Source organism: Chelmon rostratus, chromosome 10, assembly GCF_017976325.1.
Source record: "Chelmon rostratus isolate fCheRos1 chromosome 10, fCheRos1.pri, whole genome shotgun sequence".
Lineage (NCBI taxonomy): Eukaryota > Metazoa > Chordata > Actinopteri > Chaetodontiformes > Chaetodontidae > Chelmon > Chelmon rostratus.
The window spans coordinates 9987398-10011940 of record NC_055667.1 but is presented as its reverse complement, the minus strand read 5'-3'; the positions used below and the strand labels follow the sequence as shown (position 1 = coordinate 10011940).

The 24543-nt window shown below is 40.8% G+C and overlaps 2 protein-coding genes across 2 annotated transcripts; both read left to right on the top strand.

Annotated features, from left to right (window-relative positions):
* The first annotated feature begins 710 nt into the window (after positions 1-710).
* spsb1 (splA/ryanodine receptor domain and SOCS box containing 1) lies at positions 711-9633 on the top strand. The gene is made up of 3 exons (XM_041945115.1): positions 711-941; positions 5459-6354; positions 8007-9633. Exons 2-3 carry the CDS (start codon positions 5661-5663, stop codon positions 8132-8134), a joined length of 822 nt encoding a protein of 273 aa, XP_041801049.1. The 5' UTR covers positions 711-941; positions 5459-5660; the 3' UTR covers positions 8135-9633.
* A 4602-nt stretch (positions 9634-14235) lies between these two features.
* On the top strand, positions 14236-21949 carry slc25a33 (solute carrier family 25 member 33). The gene is made up of 7 exons (XM_041945114.1): positions 14236-14455; positions 16323-16496; positions 17944-18021; positions 19533-19633; positions 19841-19907; positions 20617-20897; positions 21023-21949. Exons 1-7 carry the CDS (start codon positions 14415-14417, stop codon positions 21220-21222), a joined length of 942 nt encoding a protein of 313 aa, XP_041801048.1. The 5' UTR covers positions 14236-14414; the 3' UTR covers positions 21223-21949.
* The last annotated feature ends 2594 nt before the right edge of the window (positions 21950-24543 follow it).

Genomic DNA, 24543 nt, shown 5'->3' with positions numbered 1-24543 from the left:
ACAGATAAGTATATCATGTATATTCATGTATTTATACATATGTGATCTTTACCTTTATTTGTTTTCATGTTATGTGTCAAGGATTGTGTTGTCTTGACCTATATTTTTGTGAAATAAGAGAATCTAATATTTTTGAAAATATGTGATATTTCCATTATTAACTGGATATATTAATGTAGTTACAACCACATATTCAACATTCAATAACTAATTTGCATATTAGAAATCTTAAATGATGCTCCCTTTAATTAATGTTTATGTATACAGTGTTCATGCTTTTTCCATGTAAATAAAAATGCACTTAATTTGACAACAATAGTAGTTATTTATAGCTGTAGTTACTACTTAATTCTTCTTTATTCTATATTTTGTTCTCTTTTACATGATTATTATGATGATGATTAGTAGTTGTAGAAGTAGTAGTATAACCACGGAAATGTTGAAAAATATTGAGAAAAAATATTTGAAAATTCCCCCCTCTAATCAGAAGAACTGCAATACTTGAGTCATTTTCTATAGAAAGTGTGCGTGAAGTCTAATTAAAGAAAATGAAAGATTTCAGAATTAGGGAATGTAAGTTAAAGCATGTTGCATGTTTCATTGCATCATTGCGTTTGAGCAGGTTTCCTGAACACATGCACAACCATTAAAAAAACGTAGTATCCGCATGAACCGCAGCGCCAACATGAGGCTAACTTTGCTCGGACTGCGGACCGTCGGCAGGGAGGTCCTAATCTTGTATAGCAGCTGGGAGCATTTTTACCACGTGATACGAGAGATGTTAGAGAGCAGCCATCATCATTTCACCTAATTCATGTCCAGCCTGAAATGGTAAAAGGTGACACGACGAGGAAACGGAAAACTACGATGGAGTAGGTGAAGACTGAATCCTCTCCCGGTCTTATCCACTCGTCTGTTTCACTGCCTCACAACTTAACCAGGTCTGTGTGCTGTGTGCTTTTCAGCCCTTCTCCCCGTTGTCTGCTCATATGGTGGCTGCCGAAGCGCTTGTTTCGGCTTCTGCCTTTCTTTTTCACATCACATTTCCATGTTTGATATCAAAAACAACGATAGAGGTGTCGCTTCCCTAACCCCCAGTCCAGAATGAGGAATTAGTTGTTTTGTGATGTTCGTCGCTCGTGAGCATTAGCCATGTTGTGTTGCTGTGTATGCTAACATCGTTCGTGCTGCTTGTTGTGTAACAAACGGCTCGAACGCGGCGGAGCTAGCTTCAGGTAAACAGAAACAATGTTGCAAATCAGCGGTTTGGAGCGCGCTGATTCACGCGCTGCCCCTGGCTGTGGTCGCGCGTGGCCCTTCCTGGAGGTCGGAACACACGGCTGCCCGGTCCACGAGAGCTTACGTGAAGATTAGGCTGCTTTTACATTAGCTAGCATGACAGGCTATGAAGGGATAACTGTCCAGAAGGCCTACATACACTCAGTTGCCAGTTTATTAGGTAAAACTCAATGCTGCACTCCAATGCAACAGCTAATACATTTTACTCTCACAGAGGTTACACTAAGTTGTTGTTCAAACTGTTTTAAATGGGTGGTGATTCAACTTCGTGGTCAGTCTGGATGCTGTACTTAGGGCTACTATTGACTTGTATTGCTTGCATGTACTGAGACATGTTTTAAATGTTTGTACTATGATTGACATAAATGGAGTGTACTGAAGTGCTCCAAAGATTTTGTCCACCCAATATATATCGATGACGATAGACTAAATATCAGACACACCTTGCAGTATGTAGGACAGTTCAGTAGCACTATAAACTACACCCTCCATTATGACAGTAAAGTTGAATCATGAAGGCAGGATTTAGTACAGAGCTGTTGTATTAGGCTGCATTAGTTTTAGTTAGGTGTCCCTAATAAACAGGCAACTGAGTGATGTGTAAAGAATTGCAGCTAAAAAAGGCAACTGAACAGAACAAACTACAAAGAAAAGTCAGCTAAAGGCCTTTCAAGGCTGAGACGCCGTCCACTTTTAATTTCATCACAGTACATAGAAAAGTCATGGGCTGTATTATAAGCAGCAGTGCTTCTCTACATAACACACTCAAGCTTTGTATTGTGTATAATGGATGACTTTGTCTTGGGTAAACCGTGAGCTTTATGTACACAACAGGTCAACAAACAGGCTAGGGCTTAAATTCAGGTGGGCCTGGTCTAAATTGGGCCTTACAATAGAGACAAGTGTTTCCTTGGCTCAGCAAATCCAGCGAACCCTTCCTCTTGCATTTTAATAAGCTCCAAACCAACCCAGGGGCCCAGGAACCCCAACCAGTCCAGGCCAGGATCCAGCCCAAATATATCCCTCCACTTGCCACCTTTTATACTACTAATGGGTGTGTTTGTTTTGAAGGCCAAGGTAAATGTGGGAAGACCTTTTTATTGTTCTGTTAGTTTTGATTTACTTGTGCATGTTGTGTGCGTTGTACGGTGGCCCTCTGCCACGGGGAGAGGGAACGGTAAACTCCTGGCTCAAGGAGTGTGCAAATTAACACGTTTAACTCTCCCTGAATGCTGGACAGGCATTGAAAACGAGATTGTTTACATTCAGATGCTGGCCACCCGCTGCTTGCTTTTTCTTCCCTCCTGTTTTCCAATCACCGGAGAGACATGACCCATTTAAATGGTTGTTTACTTGCATTAGAAGAAGAGCCAAAGCACTTCTCAATGAACTCTTGTCTACAATTCAATTAGAGTGGCCTTCCCAGCAGCACAGTTTTCCACATTACACAATGCTCTCTTCAGCCGAGCTGCAACACAGGCAGAAGTAAGAAGAGCAAAGAGCAGTAGTCACACCTGCGGCCACAAAAAGTCACATTATATCTTTTTGGGATATTGATCCTTAATTCAGAACATGGAGCATCAGAACAAATAGGGGTTTCATTATAAAAGAATGGCCTGACTATTGACCTAAAAATTAGCTATAAGATGTTGTTCAACAGTTAAATTGAGGCTCCACATTAAGTTCTCCATCACAGCTGGGGTCTATTGTAGTGAAGTCGGTGAAGTGAAGCTCAGCAGGTATTCATCAGGCTTTTATTGTGCGTTCCTGAAAGTGTTTCAGCCTCAAAAGTCCTGTGGTCCAGCCGTGTCTCCTTCAAACGCGACAGAACATTTTTTATTTCTTTAAGCCAGACGTTTTATTACTGCTTTTCCTGTAGCCCTCTGACTAGACAACCATATAATAAGAAATGGCTGAAGTTTTTTCCCCTCTTTTTTTTTCTCCTATTTTTGGAGATTGTGGGAATAGTAGCTGAGTAACGTGTCAGCCCGTGGAGGGCCTGGGATCTACTTTTGTGCTGCTTAGCGCGGCTTTTCATGCTCGTTAGCTTTTGAGAGTCTAACGCTAATGAAAATGATAATGCCATGGAACCAAATCACTTGTTGATTTTATTATATCCTGCTTCAAGATGTACTTCACCATATTTTTATCACTTGACCAAATTCAGGTAATTATGAATGTGTTCACACATGAGGAAAATAGTTGTCCTCTCTGTGAGGATATCAAGCCTTTTCTGTTGTAGCTGCTTGATAAGTGGGTGAAATTAGCAACATCATGCTATCACATCATTGACTCCACCTCATTGAGAAAAGCTGGAGAGGATGTAATGCATAAAATTGGAGACAGCTAATCAAATAAGGTTTGAAAGGTTTTTCATGTTGTTTGTGTGCCCTTCCTCTAAATTAGTCACTTAGGAAAAGGAGGACACAACATGGTTGTTTACCAGTTACACACATGGAGCTCAGGAGCTGGTTATGTTACTAGGTTAATGTGACATGTAGCTCTTCTGTTAGATATTACATGAAAATTGATGATCTAATTTTGTATAGGGTTATGTTGAATGTATTGCAGTGTATCCCTGACATTGTTGTCTTATAAAGCAAAATTGATGGCAGCTATTCTTAGTTGATTACTCAGTATCTAGTCTGGTGTCTGAAAGTGCACATCTGTGAAAGTATAATCATGCAAATTGAATTTGTCCTGGTTGATTACAGCTGAGCACAGTCAGATCATGTGTTGTTGTTTTTTTTTGTTTTTGTTTTCTTTTTACTTAAAGTACCTCGAGTTGGATTACTCAGAAACGCAATTAATCCAAACGTAAAGCTTTAAAGCACAGCTTAACGGCTTTATGGCCACTGTCGGATAATGTATGTTGTCTTTGTAAGTTAAAAAAAAAGAAGCACAATAAAGGCGCAGTTAAAAAAAAATATAGGATGTGTTTGCTGTACTCCTCAATGTTATATTAAAAGATTTAAGTAGGCTCTCCTTCTTGTATTTGCTTGCAATCATTAGACATATGAATGGGCAATACTGTATGCATAACATGCTCTATCAAGGTGTATGTAATTTGATGTTACAAAATTGTGATATAATAAATGTTCAGGAAGGAGAAGCTGTTCATAGGTCAAATAGCCAGAAGGAAATGTCAGGTTTTGGCTTATCCAGCAAATTCAATACCTAATGAGAACTGCTTCATCGCATTGATGCAAAAACACTTCCATAATCCGCATTGCCACCAGATACATAAAAGTGTTGCTTACATGGTATAAAAAAAATCAGTGATGATTGACAAATTCACACTGCCCAAGCTCGGATAGAGCCATGTGTCAGTCTGTTCACACAGCAGCTAAAACCTGTCAGATGTTAAATTTTGAACAGCCTCTAAGACATTGTACCTCAGTGTATTCTCTATAAATAGTCCAATCCATTATGCATAGACTTTTCAGTCTAGCAAATACGTTTCTGATTGTTGAGTGGCAGAAACTTGTTGGTCTTGTTTTTCTTGGTTGGCTCGACATTCTAGGAAAGTGGTTGGGAGGGATAACAAGGCCATACAGTCCTGATCTCTAGTCTGACTGCTTTAGACTTCAGATGAACCTCAGATGTTGTGGGCAAATACAGCACAATGGTGTATTTACCACCTTTACTAAAGCTCTAGGAAATGAGGCCATGGTCAGCAGGTACATATTTGCCTGCAGTTGAGTAATGATAATGTTATCAGTGTGAATCTGTAGTCAGATTGACATCTCATATTTTGTAGGTCATGGGACACTGCCCTCAAAGTTTAATACACTAAGCATCACATGAGAACAAAGCTACTTTTGAGGCTGCAGCCCACCAGTTATCAGTTGTTGTCCACTGATCACCAAATGAACCAAGTTAAAACACTGAGGGAATTTTCCACTAAATGTAAACACGCAGAGTTACATTTCCAACAAATGCTGCATGATGTGATTTAAGTCGCTGTACCATTTTGTCACCATCAAAGGGCATTATGTATGATAAGGATAGGGTTACACTGTGGCTTATGTTTAACTTCCTGCTGTTTTGTAGGTTCTGATGTTAAAGATTCCTGATCCAAACAGAAAGACGACTAATGAGATTAGTTAATAATTTACTTGTTTGTCTTATCTGCTTTCATCTCCACTGATCTCTTCAGGTTGGCGTCAAACAAGTGGTCTGACCTTGGCTGTCTGCATCTAGTGACACGGGAGCACAAACCTGCTTCTTGGGTTGCAGGAGCACAGTGGAGAAGAGGGTCTGAGGCTGATTACTCCCCCCATTTGTCTTTGAGGAGGGGGGGGGAGGAGGAGGCGGAGGAGGAGGAGGAGGAAGAAGGAGCTGCTATAACCATCCAGAGCATGGGGCAGAAAGTCCCAGGTGGCATTAAAACCATTGATATGCGGGATCCTGCATTCAGCCCCCTGAAGCTGGAGCTACAGGCCCTGAGTCACACCAAGCCGTCTCGACTAGATCTGCTGCTCGACATGCCACCTGCCGGCCTGGACGTCCAGGTCCAGAACTCGTGGAATAACGATGACCGCTCCCTCAACATCTTCGTCAAGGATGACAACAAGCTGGTGTTTCACAGGCACCCTGTGGCGCAGAGCACGGATGCTATCCGGGGCCGTGTTGGCTATACAAGGGGACTGCATGTATGGGAGATCAGCTGGGCTATGCGTCAGAGGGGAACGCACGCTGTGGTCGGGGTGGCTACAAGCGACGCCCCGCTTCACTCGGTGGGCTACACAGCTTTAGTAGGAAGCAACACCGAGTCCTGGGGCTGGGACCTGTGCAGGAGTAAACTCTACCACGACGGCAAGAATCACCCAGGAAAAAGCTACCCGGCCTTTCTCGAGCCAGACGACACCTTCATAATACCAGACTCCCTCTTAGTTGTCTTGGACATGGATGAAGGGACTCTCGGTTACATAGTGGATGGACATTATCTGGGAGTGGCATTCAGAGGACTTAAGGGTAGGAAGCTGTACCCAGTGGTGAGCGCCGTGTGGGGGCATTGTGAAATACGAATCCGGTACATAAATGGACTTGATCGTAAGTGCAAACTTTAAATGTTTCGACATACCACAACTATTCTTTTCTCTCTTGAGCGACAGTGTTTTGCCATCAGTGATGGTGGCTCGTGTACAGCTCTTACAAAACCTGTGGCAGCATTTATTGATGCAATAAGAAAAGGTGTGACAGTTCAGTGTTTGTCGTACTATCTAAGCAGGACATGTTACTGCATATGGGGTTACTGTAGAGCAGCATTACTGTCTCTGGCTTGCATCAGAATGGTTGCCTCTCTGACTATTATGCAAAGCAGTACATGTGATGACATGCCATTATTTGTGTTCTTGCCTTGTGGTCCAGATTACATTTAAATTAATACTTAACTGTATCTCTGAACCACCTGAAAAGATGTGACCTCACTGACTGTTAACTGTACTTTGCCTTCATTTTTAAACTAGACCGTGGCACCTCCATGGTTAGTGTTTATCGCTTTGAAAAGCAAATATAAAATGTGTTCCAGTTGGGTTATTGCCAGGTATAGCATGGTGAAAGGGTCATGAGCTTTAAATGAGGAAATATAGTTGCTGATCACAACATGTACTACCCACATGTCCCAAGTGCTCTGTGCTCATTACATTTTTATGCTCAGATCCCTCGACCCAGTTTAGGCCTGTGGAAAGAAGCACTTCAGATGCAGTGAAATGCATAAAAGCCGGTTTCAGTTGGATGTAGAGAGGGGAAATCCTGATCATATAGGCTGATGCTAAAGGCAGTCTCATAACGTCATTAATCTTGTGGCTGTTTGGATCCAGTATGCATGGTTGTTTGGCACTGTAGCTAGAGAATATGGCTAGTTTTTATATCTTAAAAAGTTAACACTAATAATAAATAGCCATAGGCCCTATATTGAACATCAGGAGGTTACTTTTTGAAGGCCAAAGAAAATCTGTCTGCAACACATTTTGAAAATCAATCAAAGATCAATTTGACACTCAACGTTTACTCAGGATCTTAGTCTTGCTTGTTTCTTCGTTAATCAGATTTCTTCTTGTTAGACAGTATGTAGTTGTTGTTTGGCTGCTTAAAATTTAAGGAGCAGTCTTTGAGTTTACAGTACAGCATTTGCTGCGTTTCATTTGTTCGATGTTCTCTCTAGCACACGCTCAGAGCTGCCATACCCAGATGATTTAATATCACCTCTGGAAATGTTTGTCCATTTCATCACCTTAGAGTGGATTTCACATCAGCGTGAACCTCCTCCTTGAATATCTTTCCTCTGATGGAGGCTGCATGCGTCTTAATTTATTTTTTTTTAAGTTTTTCCTATATTTTAAAGCACAGAATGGCTTCGATTTTGAATATCAAATTGACTGATGGCAACATGAATGGAGACATTCATTCTGACTATTCACAATCATTTTGAAAATGACTTGAGAACATTTTGCTTAATTACTGCTTACTTACATTATTATTTCTCCATGGCAACAGAGGATAAAGGTTATAATGCTGTTGCTATTTAATAGCAGGTCACTCCCCATCAGTATTCACTTTATTTTATGCTATGTCTGTCCATTTAATGGACATCACACATTATACACAGTGCCTCTTAGATTTGAGTTTAGGCTTGGCATTTACACACTCCTGAAATAACATTCAGCCATGGCTCACCCCTCTCCCCCTCTTGTCCCCCCCAGCTGAACCCCTCTCTCTGATGGACCTGTGTCGGCGTTCGGTGAGGGTGGCATTAGGAAGAGACCGTCTGAGTGAAATCCATAGACTGCCCCTGCCGGCCTCTCTCAAGAACTACCTGCTCTACCAATGACGACGCCGACGGTCACAACACACACTCAGCACACCCTCGTCTCTCACATATTTCTCTGGGATCCTTCTGGGGTTGAACCCGTCTGACAACATTGCTCAAGTCTCCAGGACTGACTCAGCCTTCAACAAGTATGCTTCTGTGTCAGTGGCTGGACTCATTTTGAGTTTCTTATCCTGTTTTTATGACTCTTTGCAATTGTACTCTCTAACTTTATGAAATCAGGAATCACTGAGCACTATGCACATGCTGATCCAGACGATGCCCTGACAGCCACCATGTTGGTGTACCTCCTCCAGTTTGTAAGTCAGTGCATTGGCATATGTGGTCGGTATCTCTGCTGTGAAGTCCATATTCTATGACTATGAATTTCTATCTTGAAGCCTTGTAAATTTGAATATTATTGGTTGTGCTAAAAAGAAATTGCTGGAAATTAAACTTTGAGTGTGGGCACAAAAGTGCACTGCCAGTATCTAACACAAGGTGGCAGCGCACACACACATCAACCTGTGCATCCTCTCAAATTGAGAATTATAACATGAAATCCTGTTTGGTTTTGGAATGAGAATTTCTAAATGGATGAGTTTTTAAAAGTAATGACGGCTCACACAACACAGAAGGGAGATGCTGACCACTCTGCAGTGAGTCTGTAGTGCAGTGTGGATGAACGCACTGTGAGGCAGCTGAAGAGCAGCTCCGACCACTCGCTGCACTATCAGGTTTCTCTGCGGTATGGAAATGTGCCCCAATGCTTACCACCGAGGCATCCGACAGGAACACCATCAGCAGAAAATTTAACAGAATATAATGTCACTGTGATTATTTGTAGCATGCATCTGCAGGAAAATTTTCTCAATACAATCACATCATTTTTTAAAAATCTTTTCTGTCACTCCTGCTTCTTGTAGTGCAGTAGTTTTCAACCACATGCTATTGGGGCCCAAGAGTGCTGTTTTTTCTTTTTCTTTTTTTTTTTTAAAGTCAGCCAGTTTCTCCATCAGCTGATTTCACTGGTTTTCACATATACAGCCAGAGAACGGAAACCAACTCAATGAAGTGATTCAGTAGTTGGCTGGAAAGTAAACCTGCTACTCTTGGGTCTCACTGGCACATATCTGAGAACCACTGATGTAGTGTTTGTGTTTCATGACATGTAAAGGGGGAAAAAGGGTTTGAGAAACAGTATGTTGGTGAACAGCATTGTGCCTGAATCAGTAAACTTCAGATTTAAGGCACCATAATGGCAGAAAAAGACAATCCACAAAGTGCTGCAGAAATGTAATAAAAGAAGGTCAGATTGCCAACATATTGTCAAATGCCATATCATAGACCTGTTGACTCTAGTATTTTTAAATGTGCAGATGTGGTCCTGATTCACCACTCAACTGGTGTAGACACACTGTGCCACACCTTACTTTTCCTTGCTTGCAGATTCCATTTTATTTGTATTCCTTGTTGTAGATTTGTTTGTAAGTATCTATTAAAGTTTATTTCAAAGTATCTATTCTGTGTTGTGCATTGTACAGCGATCTACTGTGAAAACAGAGCGTTAAGAAGGTGCTGCCTCTTCAGAAATCAGCTAAAGTAGCTTACCTATCCTACCAAGGGGTGAATGTGAAACAACTGTTTTTTGTTTTTGAATAGATGTTAGTTAGTAGGTGTGTTTTGTGCACCATAAATATGTTCACCCACACAGGTGTTTTCACTTATTGTGCTGGATTAGACCTTGTGTGGTTGTGTGGAGAGATTGTGCTTTAAAGACATCTCACTGTTTTAGTTCTGATGCTTACATCAACCTGCAAAGAAGACATTTGACAGTAGGAAAAGCACAGGCTGTAAATAATCCAATTAATAACTACTGAATTCCATTTAGCTGCTCTGGTTTCAGGGTCCTGGTGTTCGTGCTTGCTCAATGTCATGGCTTACGGGGACACTGAATGGAACAGAGCCATCATTAATGTTGTTAGTAACACCTGCGCTTTTTCCACTGTGACAAGTCAACATGTCTGCTGTGGAAAAGGCCAAGTAGTGCAGAATGACATGTATTGTAGTAACCACTGAGCCTGCATGGGGTTTTGTGATCTCACTCAACTTAATCAGAGGCCTAATCAGCTAAATGAATTGAGAACACCTGTCTGGATTTATAGAGCCTTTAACTTCTCATGGCAAGGCAAGTTTACTTGTATGGCAGCTTTAAAAAAAAGTGCTTTACATAAGGCATAAAAGGCATGAGGACAAGATATTAAAGAGACACAAGACACCATAAAGGCATGAATAGGATTTAACGATAATAAAATAAGATACTGGAAGATAAAAACAAATTAATTCAAGCCACTGGCAAATCTTAATGTTTGATTTAAAAGAACAGAGTTGGAGGCAATCTGGAGTTTTCTGTGGTTTGTTTCAGATATGAGGAGGATAGAAACCGAATGCTGCCTCTCCTTGTTTAGTTTGGACTCACACAGAAAGGTTTGAGGTCTAAGTGGTCATAATGGAGCAGCAGATCACATTTAATGCTTTAGAAACCAAACAGTAGAATCCTAAAATCAACTGCAGCTGCAGCCGCCTGATGGACGTTTTGGAGAGGCGAGTAAAGAGACCAATGATAAGACCAGGAATCGACCAGTCATGTGGCTGCTGTAGATTTACCCTCCTCTCTGTTGCATGGGTTTACAACTACTTCAAACAGAAACCGAGACAAAGAATCAGGGTAGGCAGTGAATTTAAATGTACACACATCTTACAAGTCTTAAAATATTTTCTTTCTTCATCTTAAAATTTATAGTTAAAGTTATTATCTGAGCTGAATAACACGATTACTAAGCAATCCCATTTTTGTTGCACCACACAGAGTATATGTGGACCATTAGTTTTCAGTTCAAGTTCAACTTTGTGTGCATAAATAGTACAGGATCCTCCTTTAATGCTGAACTTCTTCCCTGCTGATGGTCAGTACGATGTGGGGCCACAGGTCAGGTCTGCTGGGAAATGTCCTGTGCCCTCAAACAGGTCCTGGAGTGTAGAATATAGTATAGTAAACCCTGCGTGATCACTTCCATGCTTAGACTTGTTTAGTGTGTATGTGTGACTCATTTAGCACTTGGCTGGACACAAATATCCTGTGCCACACCATAGGTTTCCCCCCCGCTTGCAGCCTGTGTTTTATTTTTAGTCCCTGTAGGGATTTTTTATGCATATATTCACTTTGCTGCTAATTATTTATCCTGTCTTGTACATACTACTACATACAGAGTTTAATCAACACCTGGATGTTTTAAACTAATCAAAAGGCCATATCCAGCTTGTACATTGAGCTACACTAAATTGCAAGAAAAGAAAAAACACTTTAAACTTCATACTTTAAACCATCAGAGTGAGCATGAATTTCTTCTCAGTGAATGTCGCTGCTTTAGATTCATCAGGATTTGGGTGCAGGATGAATATTAAACAAGCAGGTTTTCACTGAAATACTATTGTAGGTAAGGCAAACAGGTTCTATGCATTTGAAATGAAATGTATTTAAATGCACATGAACTGAGGGAAACCAATATTAGGGGCTTGCAGGGAGGGGCACAGGGGGGGATCTGAGCCTCTCCAGTTGAGTCTCCAACTCCTGTGACAGTTTCACTGATACAGAAACTGAGACACTTTAATCCCTGCGATTGTTTAGTTTTCTACATGAAGCACAGGACTAGGTTCAGCTAAGTTTTGCACACACACACACACACACGTCATGTACAGCAGCTGATTAAAATAATTCTTCTTATTGTTATAATTAAATTGCACATGCATCTTAACAAGACCAGTAGTTCAAAAACAACACTATAATGATTAAAAATAAGACCGAAAGAAGTGTATCAAAGTGATGATAAATAAAACTTAGCACAGTGAAGGGAGAGAAGGAAAAAAAACATCAGAGGTGAATTTAACATGTCCGCAGATGCAGAGCTGTAAAGGAACGTCCTGTAGATGCATGTTTCATATTTGGTCACTTGGTGTCAGCATTTACGCCTACATAACCATGATGACCAGACACGATCATCCAGTCTCATTGCTGAGCAACACATAAAGCCCAAAGTGACTGACAATCAGTGGTGGGAGAATCAATCAGATCCTTTGCTTCAGTACAAGTACCAATACAACAATGTAGAAATACTCCAATACAAGTCCTGCATTCAAAATCCTCCTTGAGAAAGAGTATCGTCAGCAAAATATAGTTCCAGTAACAAAGTAAACGTACTTGTTCTGCAGGAATGTTTTTCTTGTGACTGATTTTTGTCATGATTTATGACATAATTTACAATTATTAGGTTGTTAATACTGACACTCCAGTGTGTAAGCAGCCGTTTACAGTTGTAGCTGGATGAGGTGGAGGTAGTGAGTGTCAGGAGATGATTAATGGGGCAGGAAAGAAGAAAAAAACAAAACTCTGCTACGTAAATTTGTATTCATTTTCTAGACTTTGCTTAGTCTGTGAGATTTTTGATAATTTTACCTCTTTGGGCCTCAAACAATTCTCAAATTGTCATATGTTTATGAAAATAAATGTAGTGGAGTCAAAACTACAATATTTCCCTCTAAAAGATAGTGGAATACAAGTATGCTCAAGGAAAGTAGAAGTATCTCAAAATTGTACTTCAGTACAGTATTGAGTAAATTAACTTCATTACTATTAACCACTGCTGACAATATTAATAAGGTCAGTTTTTTTACATGAGCTTCAATCAGACTGTTCATGTTGGCACAATTCATATAAAGGAGACCCAAACCTTGTTATCCAGTCTGAGACGCACCGCTCACCCTGCCTTTTCAAACAATGAATAACAAAGCTTTCAATCCACTGGAACAAATTAAATTGAGATCTTTGTCAAAAAGCAAAATAAGGTGACCTCCAGCATATTTTGTTAACACTGTCAACAGGACGGCTAAAAAATTGTTTATGGTTTCAAATTGGACAAAAAGCGAGTTCGGCTGGTTTGACCACACTGTTTTGACACAGCTGTTACTGTACAGACACACTGACAAACATGTTGCTATTAAGGTGACTGAGTAACCTTCTGCAGGGTTAAAGCCTAAATATCCTCAGGACAACAGGAGGAGTCACATTCCAACACACCGCTCACTGGTGGACAACACACGCCTTAACATCATGTGTCCTCTATGGCACTGTTAACAGGTCACAGAGTCATATTTTGTCTCCAGTTAAAATCAAGATATTTGATCTTCTTGCTGAAAAACAGGAAGTTGTTTGCCTGTTCTTATCTCCCTGTGTCAATTTCTGGTCAAACTTGGAGCAGCCTAAGAAAACCATAGGCTGCTATAAAATCAACAGGTAGTATATATTATACAACTGATCTGAGATAAGCATGCAGGTCAACATGTACCACTGTGGAATGTGATGGCTTTTGCAGGATAAGCTATAATTTCCTGACAACAAAAACAAGCCATTCAGAGGGATAATTAACACCCCTCAAACCAGCCCCTTTAAGTTTTTACTCTCAACGAGATGCAAATAACAGAGAAATAGAAAACTATGATAATTAAAAATAAGCCGTATATCATTTCCAAAAGCTTTAACCAAAAGAAAAGTTTTCAGAGGAGCTTTAAAAGGAGCCAGGGACTTGTGTGTTGTGTCTGAGTTCAGCAGGCGGAGAGCTGCACAGTGTGGGGGCTCATCATCCTTAGTCACACACCCTGACCAGCAACACATGTCACATTCTTACATGTGTAAGTCATTAATGTCTGTTTTAATAACGTAGCTCCACGTTTTTTTTAATCGCTTTCATACTGTCTTATGTACTTGCAGTGTGTACTGCATGGGTTACGTAACTCCAGCTCCCATCAAGAATAAATGCAATTATAAGAATATTGTCATTAAAAGAAAAACAAAAAAACTGTTATCCTACACTGAAACCAGTAAAGGTGAGATGACACTCACAAGTTCAACGTGTTGTTCTCCAGTTGTTTTTGAACCTTTGTTGATTGTGCAACAAAACGAAAAAGGACAAGACACAAGGTGGCGAGCACATGTCTCCACGTCACAGGAAACGCCCCCGCCCGGCCCACTGACGCAAATGCGAGGAGCTCTTCAGGTCGCCCCGCCGCTCGGTCCACCGCTGACAGCTTCACCGAGCCGGCGGACACGCAGAAGAGCGGTGGCGCGCGCCACTCTGGGATCATAAAACCGGCGCTCTGTCCTGCCTTTTCGAGCCAAACTCGATTTCGACAGAAATATAACGCGAGTATGGTGGCTATTTGAGAAAGAAAGAAAAAAGAGAAAAAGATGGCACAGAAAGACACGCTGCTACATCTGTTCGCTGGGGGGTAAGTTGAAGTCTCATTAATGCTGCAGCTGCCAACCACAGTAACGTTATTAATAGCTCAAAGGTTAAAGTAACGTGAAGAGGTAGAGCGATCTTGGGTTACATGTTCTTCACTACATAACTGATTTTTAAAGGCCTGTATTAAACCAATTCCAATTTATTCGTTAATCTAACACATTTTCAGAGAGCCGCTAGCCCGCATGCTAACGAGTATATAAAGGCAAGCTAGCTCGTGTTAGCACAGCTTGATTTTCGGATGTTGTCTGTTTCTTTCACTGTTTTCTTTACTGGCTGACTTATTTATGATGTAAAATGACAACGCTAATATAATGACTAACGTTTGTGTTAACATTTTGCGTCTTAAATGAATAACCTTGCGAACGTTGTCGAGGACAATGAGCCATCCGGCAACATCCTATATTGCATTCATCAGCTAGCGTTACATCCGTGAGGAAGTTTGCTAGCTGATGCCCAAAAGCTACCGTTAGCTATTAACACACCGCTGTCGGCCATTGTAAGTCGTGTTCGTGCTGCGGCTGACAACGTGATGTTTCGGCTAACGCACTGTTAAAACCGACGCTGTCATGTGAGTTAACTCGAGACTTTGACTTAGCGGTTAGCCAAGTGTCCTCTCGCCGTCATGGCTGGACGTGGCGCAGTGTTCCCTGTTACGTAACACTGAAGCTGCACTTTGCCAGCAGCCATAAGTCCAAGCGAGCGATGCCAACGGCTCATAACCGCCCGGCCGGAGACTGCGATTTGTAAACCCCGAATAGTAATATGCTGCGCTGCGCTTCAACAACGAGCTGGACGGCGTCCAGTTTATGTTTAAGGTCACTTTTAAACAACACTGACTTGTTAAATATGACGCCATTTTACCCTTGAAGTGTTATGATGAGCCTTTGAATAATGAGCGTGTCGACCACTTTGTTTTTTTTAGTTTTAACTGTTCCCGACTGAATCATGTTAACAATTACTCAAACGAAAAAAAAAAAAAAAAAAAACCCAAATAAAACAGCCGAGCGTGTATGACAACCTTTGGTCGTTTTCCGTACTGCTGCTTGAACAACATCAATACATGATGCTTTCTCTCTTGCACTCATTCCCCTGGATTTCTTATCTCTGTAGTCATGACCACAACGACTCCACAGGAAATTACCACTTGGTACATGTACTTGTTTGTCAGGTTATATTATATGATGTGGAAAACTAAATCCAGACAATAATTTCATCTCTCTAAAATTGCGAACAATCGGATAGGGGTGGATATATGACTAATGATCAGTGAATGGACAATTAGGTTAGGTGTTACTTATGCTAGCATGTTTGACTCTGTCCTTCAGACCCTGACTCTGCAGAGGCTTAGTCTAATCTGCTCCAGACTTCTAAGCTAGTGACTGACAAGGTTATAGACGCAGTAAATAAAGGATGTAATTGAAGAGCTGTAAAGCATTAAATGAAGTCACTGTTTACACAGAAATTTGAAATGTGCTATCTAAAAACAGTCTTTTGTTGGACAAATGACTCTTTCCAAGTGCAATTAGTGTGTGAGATGGAAAACCCTGTGCACCAGATGTGTTGGGCTAACTCTCGGATATTTTTACCACAGAGCAAGAGAGCGGTCTTTGACCATAATTGTTCATTCCAGTTGACCAGTAGCTCCTTAGCTGTGTTATGATGGAAAAAAAAAAAAACTCTCCCCTGTCCAAGCTGATATGAGGTTACCTTGCAAATCGTAGAACCACTGTACTCTAAGCGGGATAGCCATTGTATTGTATACAAGCATGTATTGACCAGTGGGATGTTGCCTACTGTGTTTGCAACATCCCAAGACTCAGATCCCTAATTTTTGTGTGATTAATTTGCAGATGTAGTGGTACGGTGGGAGCCATCGTGACCTGCCCCCTGGAGGTGTTGAAGACACGGTTGCAGTCCTCTGGCCTCACCCTCAGACCCGTCTTCCAGGTCCAGCTGGGCACACTTAGCGGCACCGGGGTTATCCGACCAGGGACTGTTACACCGGGGCTACTGCAGGTCCTACGGTAAGATGTGTGTTTATGCTGTTGTTAGGCGTACGTTCTGGGCGGGCTGTCCCTTGGGGCATCTGTATTTTTTTTTTTTTCTTCTTGCAAACACAGGCACAAAGTGTTCTCTCCTCATAGCTGGTGCACTTTGCCGTTTACCAGGTCCCTGTTGGAACTGGCATAATTGCTAGTTGGTCAGTTTTGTAGTTATTTATTGGTGTCCTACTGAGTTTTACCCTTCAAAGAGCTCCCTGTTTAGCTATATCTGAGGTGTTGACATAACAGTCTTATCAAAATAACAACTTTTGTTTGGAATTGTTGTATAAAGTCTTGTGCGGTGTGAATTAGTCCATGGAAGTACTCTAGAGAGCCTGTCATGTGCTTTCTGCTTTCATAGTATTAAAATGAAGGCCTGTAATCCTGTCCCAAAGTGAGGATTATGCACACAGTATTTTACTCGTATTTAGTATATTTAACCAGATGTTTGGGGCGAGACAAAACATACTTTCCGACCATTCCTGAATATAAGCATACGATATTGTGTCTGTGAAAGTAGACCTTGTATGACTTTGGTTAGGTAAGGGAAGACTGAAGCGGCCTCAGTGGGCCAACATGAACGAGGGTAGGCTTTAACTAGGGTGTCGTGTCAGTGTTGTATTACACTCAGATGACAGGGGCACAAACTGAACAGGTCTGAACTGGCGTCTGCTGTATCTGTATCCTGGAAAAGTTACACATGCCTACAGATTTTTTTTGTCCCTGGGGAACATAAAGTGCTGTATTCATTTATGTGTTATGCTACTATTTAAACTTATTTTAGCTGATACAAATTGATTTTTCAGAGCTGTTTGAGGGGTTTCTTTGCAGTACAGGTTTAAATGTATTTAATGCATACAAGAAATCCTTTATGAACCTTAAACCCCTTCTCCAGCCTTTTAAACGTTGAGATTTGACTGTGAGCTGACATGAGGTCATTACTTTGTTTTTCAACCCATCATTGTTTCAGAAAACCTGTAGTGTGAGAAACAAGTGGAATGCATAAATACTGCATGAGAGATGAGATGGGCATTACAGAAACCAATACAAATTGCAGTTGTCCCCTCCCCTTAGCTTGGCCCCTGGCAGACCCGACTGTCATCTGGAGAATGAATGTCTACGAAGAGTTAAAAGAAGCTCTGGGGAGGTGGCTGGCGTGACAAGCCAAGCACAGCTAGGGGACTGGGTTCAGTGTAAAAAAACTTATGCAAAACCAGCTCAAGTGAACAGAACTGGTGAAGCACTTGAGATGATTGCCGGAGGGAGCTATCATGCTCATTCCACTAATAGAATCCAGGTTGATCTTTCACAGATCTTTGCCGTAACATGTAGAGACAGGTTAGCATGTACAGTGGTGTATTTGAATAATACTGTGTGAAATAATTTGGTGTTTTTTGGAAATTGATTGCTGTTTTTAATTTTGTTTCAGATCAATTCTAGAAAAAGAGGGACCAAGATCACTTTTCCGTGGCCTGGGGCCGAACCTTGTTGGCGTGGCCCCCTCAAGGTATAGTGAAATAAATGTCTTCCCACTAGTTCAGTTATATCTGGGTTGTTCATCTCACTATTGCCTTACCAACAGCAGTTTTGTTTCAAGGCAAAATGAGCAGGAGTTTCCTAAAAAAAACAAAAACAATGTATAGTTTTATGCAAAAATAATCCCTCTCAATCATCACTTATGACCCACTAAAAGTGTGGGGTGGTGTCCGTGCCTGCAGAGAACGTTCCCACTGCCTTCAGGACGTTTCTGGGCGTTAACCTGTGGCCAGTGGGTGTGTGGGCCTCAGCCAATAACAGCACTTAAAAGAGGGTTAGTGTGGTTATGGGGCGTTCCCTTCAGACAGGGAGGAGGAGACAAATTTGACGGTTGTGTTTACAACCTGCAACCAACAAATCCTACTCTTTTCCCAAGTCCCGAAACTTTGTAGCATACCTTGCTGTTGGCGTACAGGCTGGTGATAACACACCATGAAGTGTCCCAGTATTCAAAAACAATAAACCAAGCAGAGGCAGGAAGGCCACAAAGTGAAGCAAAGTGGCAGTTTTTCAATAGAGTCTGTTGTTCAGCAGGCCGGTAATCAAAGAGAACAAAAAAAATAAGAGGCTCTCTTTATGGTTTTCACTTTTAATGGTTGAAGGCATTAACTGGTTGTATAAATGAGAAGCTGTTGTTGCTTAATCAGGAACTTCCAAGTCCCCTCAGCCATATGGAGTTCTGTGAGTCAGCTGTTAAGTTTGTGTAGGCCACAGCTTCTGTAAACATGTGCAGGCCTCCATATTTGTATTTAATGAAACCTTTTCTTGACTTGAGATAAATAATGAACAAATAATGAACTATCTTTTGAGTTTCACCAAGTTCAGCAAATGCAGCAGGATGATAATTGATCAGCTTTTTATTTATGTGTGAAACTTTACCCCAAGTCATAACGAAACTTCAGTTTTATGTGAGCTCAATCACCTTTGTTCCATTTTTAGTGTCAACACATGGTCAGTACTTTGCCCTGTTCACTCAGGGTTGATGATCTTGGAAGTAAGCTCTTCCACCTAACAGTAATATAAACATAAAGTGAACAGTCCTCATTCAATTTTCCACAAAATGCTGATTAGTCTTTGGGACTTCTTAAACTGAAAAAGGTCATGGGTTGCATAGAATTTCCCCATAGTTAATGAGTAGCTACAGCACGATCCTTTGCTCAGTAATTCCACTGCCCCTCCACTACACTGGCCAACTTGGACAGGCTCACATTCAGAGCAGCTCTGTGGGCATCTATGGTGCCCAGTGCTTATTCAGCCCATTCTGGTGCAGTGATGGCTTGTTCCAGAAGCCAAGCAGAGAGAGCAGGCATCGAGGGACAGGCTACTCTGGATACACTCTGTCAAAGGCCATCACAAGTCCAAATGAAATTGTTTACATTTTTTCCCAGCTGCTATAAAACCACATTCATTTTTAGGCAGTGTGAGTTAATCTTTACAGCTGCCTTTGTGTGGAGATCTTACCAGTATGTTCTGTGTTTTCAGAGCCATTTACTTTGCTGCGTACTCAAAATCTAAAGAGATGTTCAACGGGCTGTTCGTTCCTAATAGTGGAGTGGTGCACATGTCCTCTGCTGGTGTAGCAGGTGAGCGGTCTGCATGTCAGCCTTTGTTACATACATGTGATGGCCATAACCTGAACAGTAAAAATTAAATTTTCTAATGCTTTGAAGTATTGTCTACGCCACAGATAAAATAACACTTTGTTATGAGCCTCATTGAGGGGATGCATTGAATCCTATGTTGCGCTGCAGTGTAAAACTGAATATGCTTCTTATGTCTCCTGTCCTCAGCTTTCGTTACCAACTCTCTGATGAACCCCGTCTGGATGGTCAAGACCAGGATGCAGCTGGAAAAAAAGTGTGTACACTGTTACATTCACCTGCCCTCTGTTTACTTAGATCTTTAGCTTTAGACTGACCTTGGTGTTCTATCTAAGATCTGTGTAAAACAATCTGACTTATTTCAGGAATTTCACGGGTGTGAATGTGCTCCAAATAATTTGACCTTTAATAGAGCTCCCCTTCACAGTGCTGTCCTTGGGTTATGCAGTGTGTGAGACTGAGCGTGTGATCGTGCGCCATAAATACAATGCTGACGTGTGGTCCTGCGTGCAGGGGAAGAGTCTATATTTACATTACCAAGTACAGGGCAGTAGTATCATGTGAGGTCACGGGAACAAGTCTTTTCACCCCGTCTATAAAGAACACATTTCCTGCAGCACAAAATAATGGCTTTATGATAGAGGCAGAAAAGGATTGAATTTTTTCAGGTTATGCTAGTTACACATGAAACTCAATAAGGAAACACTATGATGTTATATGCTTCCTTACAAGAAGGAAAGTTAATATTGTCCCATCACTTCGACAATAAATGACCAACTTCCAGTTTTAATCATTTGTCAAGTAAAGAATGCTAGACACTTGGAAAAAGTGTTTACTTTGCTTGAAATTTATACTATGACTGGAACAGCTTGTTGGCCTCTGGTAACTTCTGATTGTCATTCATTATTTTTTAAATCCAAAATGTAGTTTTGGCACTAATGAGCCTGACCTGCTTGACCTTTCAGGGCCAGAGGAGAGAAGAAGATGAATGCACTGCAGTGCGCCCGCTATGTTTACAAAATGGAAGGGATTCGGGGCTTCTACCGAGGCCTGACTGCATCATATGCTGGCATCTCGGAGACCATGATCTGCTTCCTCATCTACGAGACACTGAAGAAAAACCTCGCCAACAGCCAATTCACCTCCCCGAATAGTGAACATGAGAAAGGAGCAGCTGACTTCCTGAGTCTGATGATGGCAGCTGCTTTTTCAAAGGGTTGTGCGTCCTGCATAGCCTACCCACACGGTAAACACTTAATGTCCTTTTGATTGTCTCCGGCAACACAACAATCTAATGTCAGGGAGAAGTATTTATTTAAATTACTAATTACATATTTTATTTTTTGATTTTTTTGTAATTTATCTCCACAGAGGTCATCCGGACAAGGCTGCGTGAGGAAGGCAGCAAGTACAAGTACTTCTTCCAGACAGGGAGGTTAATAGCGGTGGAGGAAGGCTATGCAGCTTTTTATAGAGGACTCATTCCACAGCTAATCAGACAGATCCCTAACACAGCCATCGTGCTCTCCACGTATGAACTCATTGTCCATCTGCTGGGAGACTCCAAGTGAAGAAATGCCTGAAAGTTAGGATTTTCCTGACCAACGATGGATGCAGAAAACCCAAGGCACAAGCGGGGCGAGAGACTTGAAAATGCAGCACATTTTTTTCCCCCCCAATGTGGTGCTACAGAGACTTTATGGTGGAATTGAAGCAGGTTGTATTGTTATCCAAAGAGCTAAACACATTATTTTACTGAAAGTTTGTCATTAGGAGTTTATCAAAATAACTCGAGGCCGTGGTACTTTTATTAAAACTCCAAACCTGTGAAAAAGGTCATCTTCGTAGAGGACTAGTGTTAAGTTAACTAAATTATTTTATGTTTCGTTATATTATGACAATGTATGTTTTCTTTTATCAGTGGTAAATGTACCAACACATGCAACTGTGCAGGTTAACTCATTTAGTAATGGTGGGAAGTATTCAGATGAGGTGCTAGTAATAGTGCTGTTCTTTGCAAGGTAGTGACCACACAAGTCATTTTGAGATTTCTGTTTCACAAATACCATGTTCTGGTTTTGAAGTTTGAATTACAGAGAGATTTATCATATTTTTCATTAATATATATATATATATATATGGTGTGTGTGTGTGTATATATACATATACACACGCACACACATATACACAGGCTTATCTGTATGTTCTTTGTGAAAAACACAGTCACCTTTTACAATATAATGAGAACTAAGATGCTTATTTGACCAGTGGCTCAATAAAATGCATCACGAAACTACATCAGTTGGTGGTTGACCCAAATACTGACGAAATGATTCTGTTTATACAAAAAATCTGCCTTTACTGTATTGTAAGCACATGGGTAGAGCAGGGTTGTCGCACTGTGAAGATGACTCAATAGCTGACAAATCAGAATATGTGAGGGATGTAGTTGGCCTGTAACTTGCTGAGAGTGTGTAACTTTCTGTCAGTAATACCTGTTTCAACTACAGTCACAGATCTGGAAAAGTCTTCCACATTTCTGTCTCCTCATATCGTGCCTATAAAATGTATTCACCCCCATTGACTTTTTTGGCTTTATTGTTTTCTAACATTGAATCATGGTGAAAGTAATCTGGCTTAACCGACATTTAAACCAGTGAAAGGAAAAGGGTACATTTTAGCCTAAATTAAGTACAAATGTAAAAGGCAAAATAATTGAATGCATAAAACTCACAGGCATCACCCTTTTAAGTCACTCTTGGCGGCATTTAGTCTTGCGTTGCCGGGTATAATAGGTCCATATTAGTTTTATACATCTAGACACTACAGTTTGCGCCTGTTCTTCGTTAAACTGACCATGGCCCATCAAGTTGCATCGGGACCACAGCTCAACAGTGTCACTAGTCCTACCACAAATTATGGATTGGACTAAGGCCTAGACTCAAATTTGATGTTTTGGAGCCTCTGTGGCTTGCATGGAAAAAACAACCCTGATTCCAAAGAAGTTGGGACACTGTGTAAAACATAATTAAAACAGAATGTGATCATTTGCTGATCCCTTTTGACATACACTTAGTTGAGAACAGTACAAAGATGACATATTCAATGTTTGACCTCATCAACTTCACTGATTTTTGTAAATATCTGCATATTCTGAATTTCAAACAAGTTGGGTCAGGAGCAACAAAAGACTGTTGACTGTTGTGGAATGCTCCAAAAACACCTATCTGGATCATTCCACAGGTAAACAGGTTGATTGGTAACAGGTGATAGTATCATGATTGGGTATGAAAGGAGCTTCCTGGAAAGGCTCAGTTGTTAACAAGCGAGGATGGAGTGAGGTTCACTTTGTGAACACATGATTGTTTGTTTGCAAATTTTTGCATTCTGTTTTTATTTCTCTTTTACACAGCATCCCAACTTTTTTTGGAATCAGGGTTGTAGCTCTTCCACAGTATTTTCTTGTTGTCGATTGCCACAGTTTAAGTTTTAGGCAGAATTCAGTAACTTAAAACTGAAATCATCGCCCACAGGGCATGAATGCAGCATTAACTCTGGCCTATATTTACATATCAGCAAAGCACACTATGTCCCAAGTTAGGGTGTGCCAGGGCAGGTGTAGTAGGTGCACTTGTAATCAGAGGGTTGTTCATGAAACGATAACCTTTAGAACCGTTAGCTGTAAACGGAGTTAGTTTGCCAATGATTGCATCTGCTTTTTTTTTTTTTTAGTTTGTTTTTTAGTTTTACACAGCATCCCAACTTTTTTGGAATCAGGGTTGTATCTCTTCTCCCAAGTTGCAGATCACTGTTAGACTGAGGCAGGTTCATAGGATATGTTGTTTTTTACAGGGTCCATTTGAACAAACTACCTGCAAAAGCCTTCCTGGACAGGGCCCTGGGGACAGGTCTCTGTTCATGCCAGTGGCTCATCATGGGTATAAATTAGTTACTTAAACTCCAATACAAAAAACAGGAAAGTCTAGTCATCTATGACGGGAAAATGATATGTAAAATGGAAAAAGATGCCTTTGGCCACTGGTCACTTGGTGTGTGACACAATCTGACAACAAACATGAATCAGCAAAAATATCTTCCTTTCCTTGTGGTTTTGGTTGATTCATCCACATCGGCCGGTCTAACTTAGAAGAACAGGCTCATGACCAAATGGTTTTAAGTGGGAGGACTGGAGCAGGAGAACTGTGTCGGTGTTAATTCTCTGAATGGTGGATGTTCATGTCCAGTGACAGAGCTGCTGGTCCCCTATGGCTGCCTGTCACTCCACTGTGAAATGTATACAAGAGGGTACCACTTTCTAATACATCACCATTTATAAAGGTTGTCATTCATGATTTTATTAATGCTAACGAACCATTGGCTAATGCTTTTTAGATCAATTACAGGCAATTGATAAGAAAAATTCATAGGCAGGCAGGGTTGAAAGAAAATCCCTTTTGCTGTTTCTCTTCCTTATTAGAAAAGAGTACAGGGTGTAAATATTTTAATACATCATCAGTTCTCCAGCTATGATGATAAAAATCTGAATAAATTGTTATTACAACAATCCATCTGTTTTTTTAGTATGCAATTCCCTGATTTTGGTGCTTAAGAGGTTGTAGCTTTGTTAACGGGCCTTTATGACCCTGATTGACATATAAAAATAATATTTAATTGCAAAATAAATTGAAATATGTGCACATAGTCTGTAACTGAATATAAACAGAATTACTACTGTCTCTGTAGCCAGTATGTACAGGGGGAACAATCACAGTGACCGATTACGTAATTATTATGTTATTATTATTATGAGCTGTATTGCTTTAAGATTTATCTTACAGTTTATCTTTAAAGCACTAGTAAATTAACAGTTCTTAAAATCAATCTATAATGTT

Excerpts from the sequence above, each read along its gene's own strand:
- spsb1 (XM_041945115.1), top strand. The coding sequence starts at position 5,661 with ATGGGGCAGAAAGTCCCAGGTGGCATTAAAACCATTGATATGCGGGAT. Across the intron at positions 6,355-8,006 it reads GTACATAAATGGACTTGATC|CTGAACCCCTCTCTCTGATG; the intron begins GTAAGTGCAAAC and ends TGTCCCCCCCAG.
- slc25a33 (XM_041945114.1), top strand. The coding sequence starts at position 14,415 with ATGGCACAGAAAGACACGCTGCTACATCTGTTCGCTGGGGG. Across the intron at positions 19,908-20,616 it reads AGGATGCAGCTGGAAAAAAA|GGCCAGAGGAGAGAAGAAGA; the intron begins GTGTGTACACTG and ends TTGACCTTTCAG. Across the intron at positions 20,898-21,022 it reads CTGCATAGCCTACCCACACG|AGGTCATCCGGACAAGGCTG; the intron begins GTAAACACTTAA and ends TTATCTCCACAG.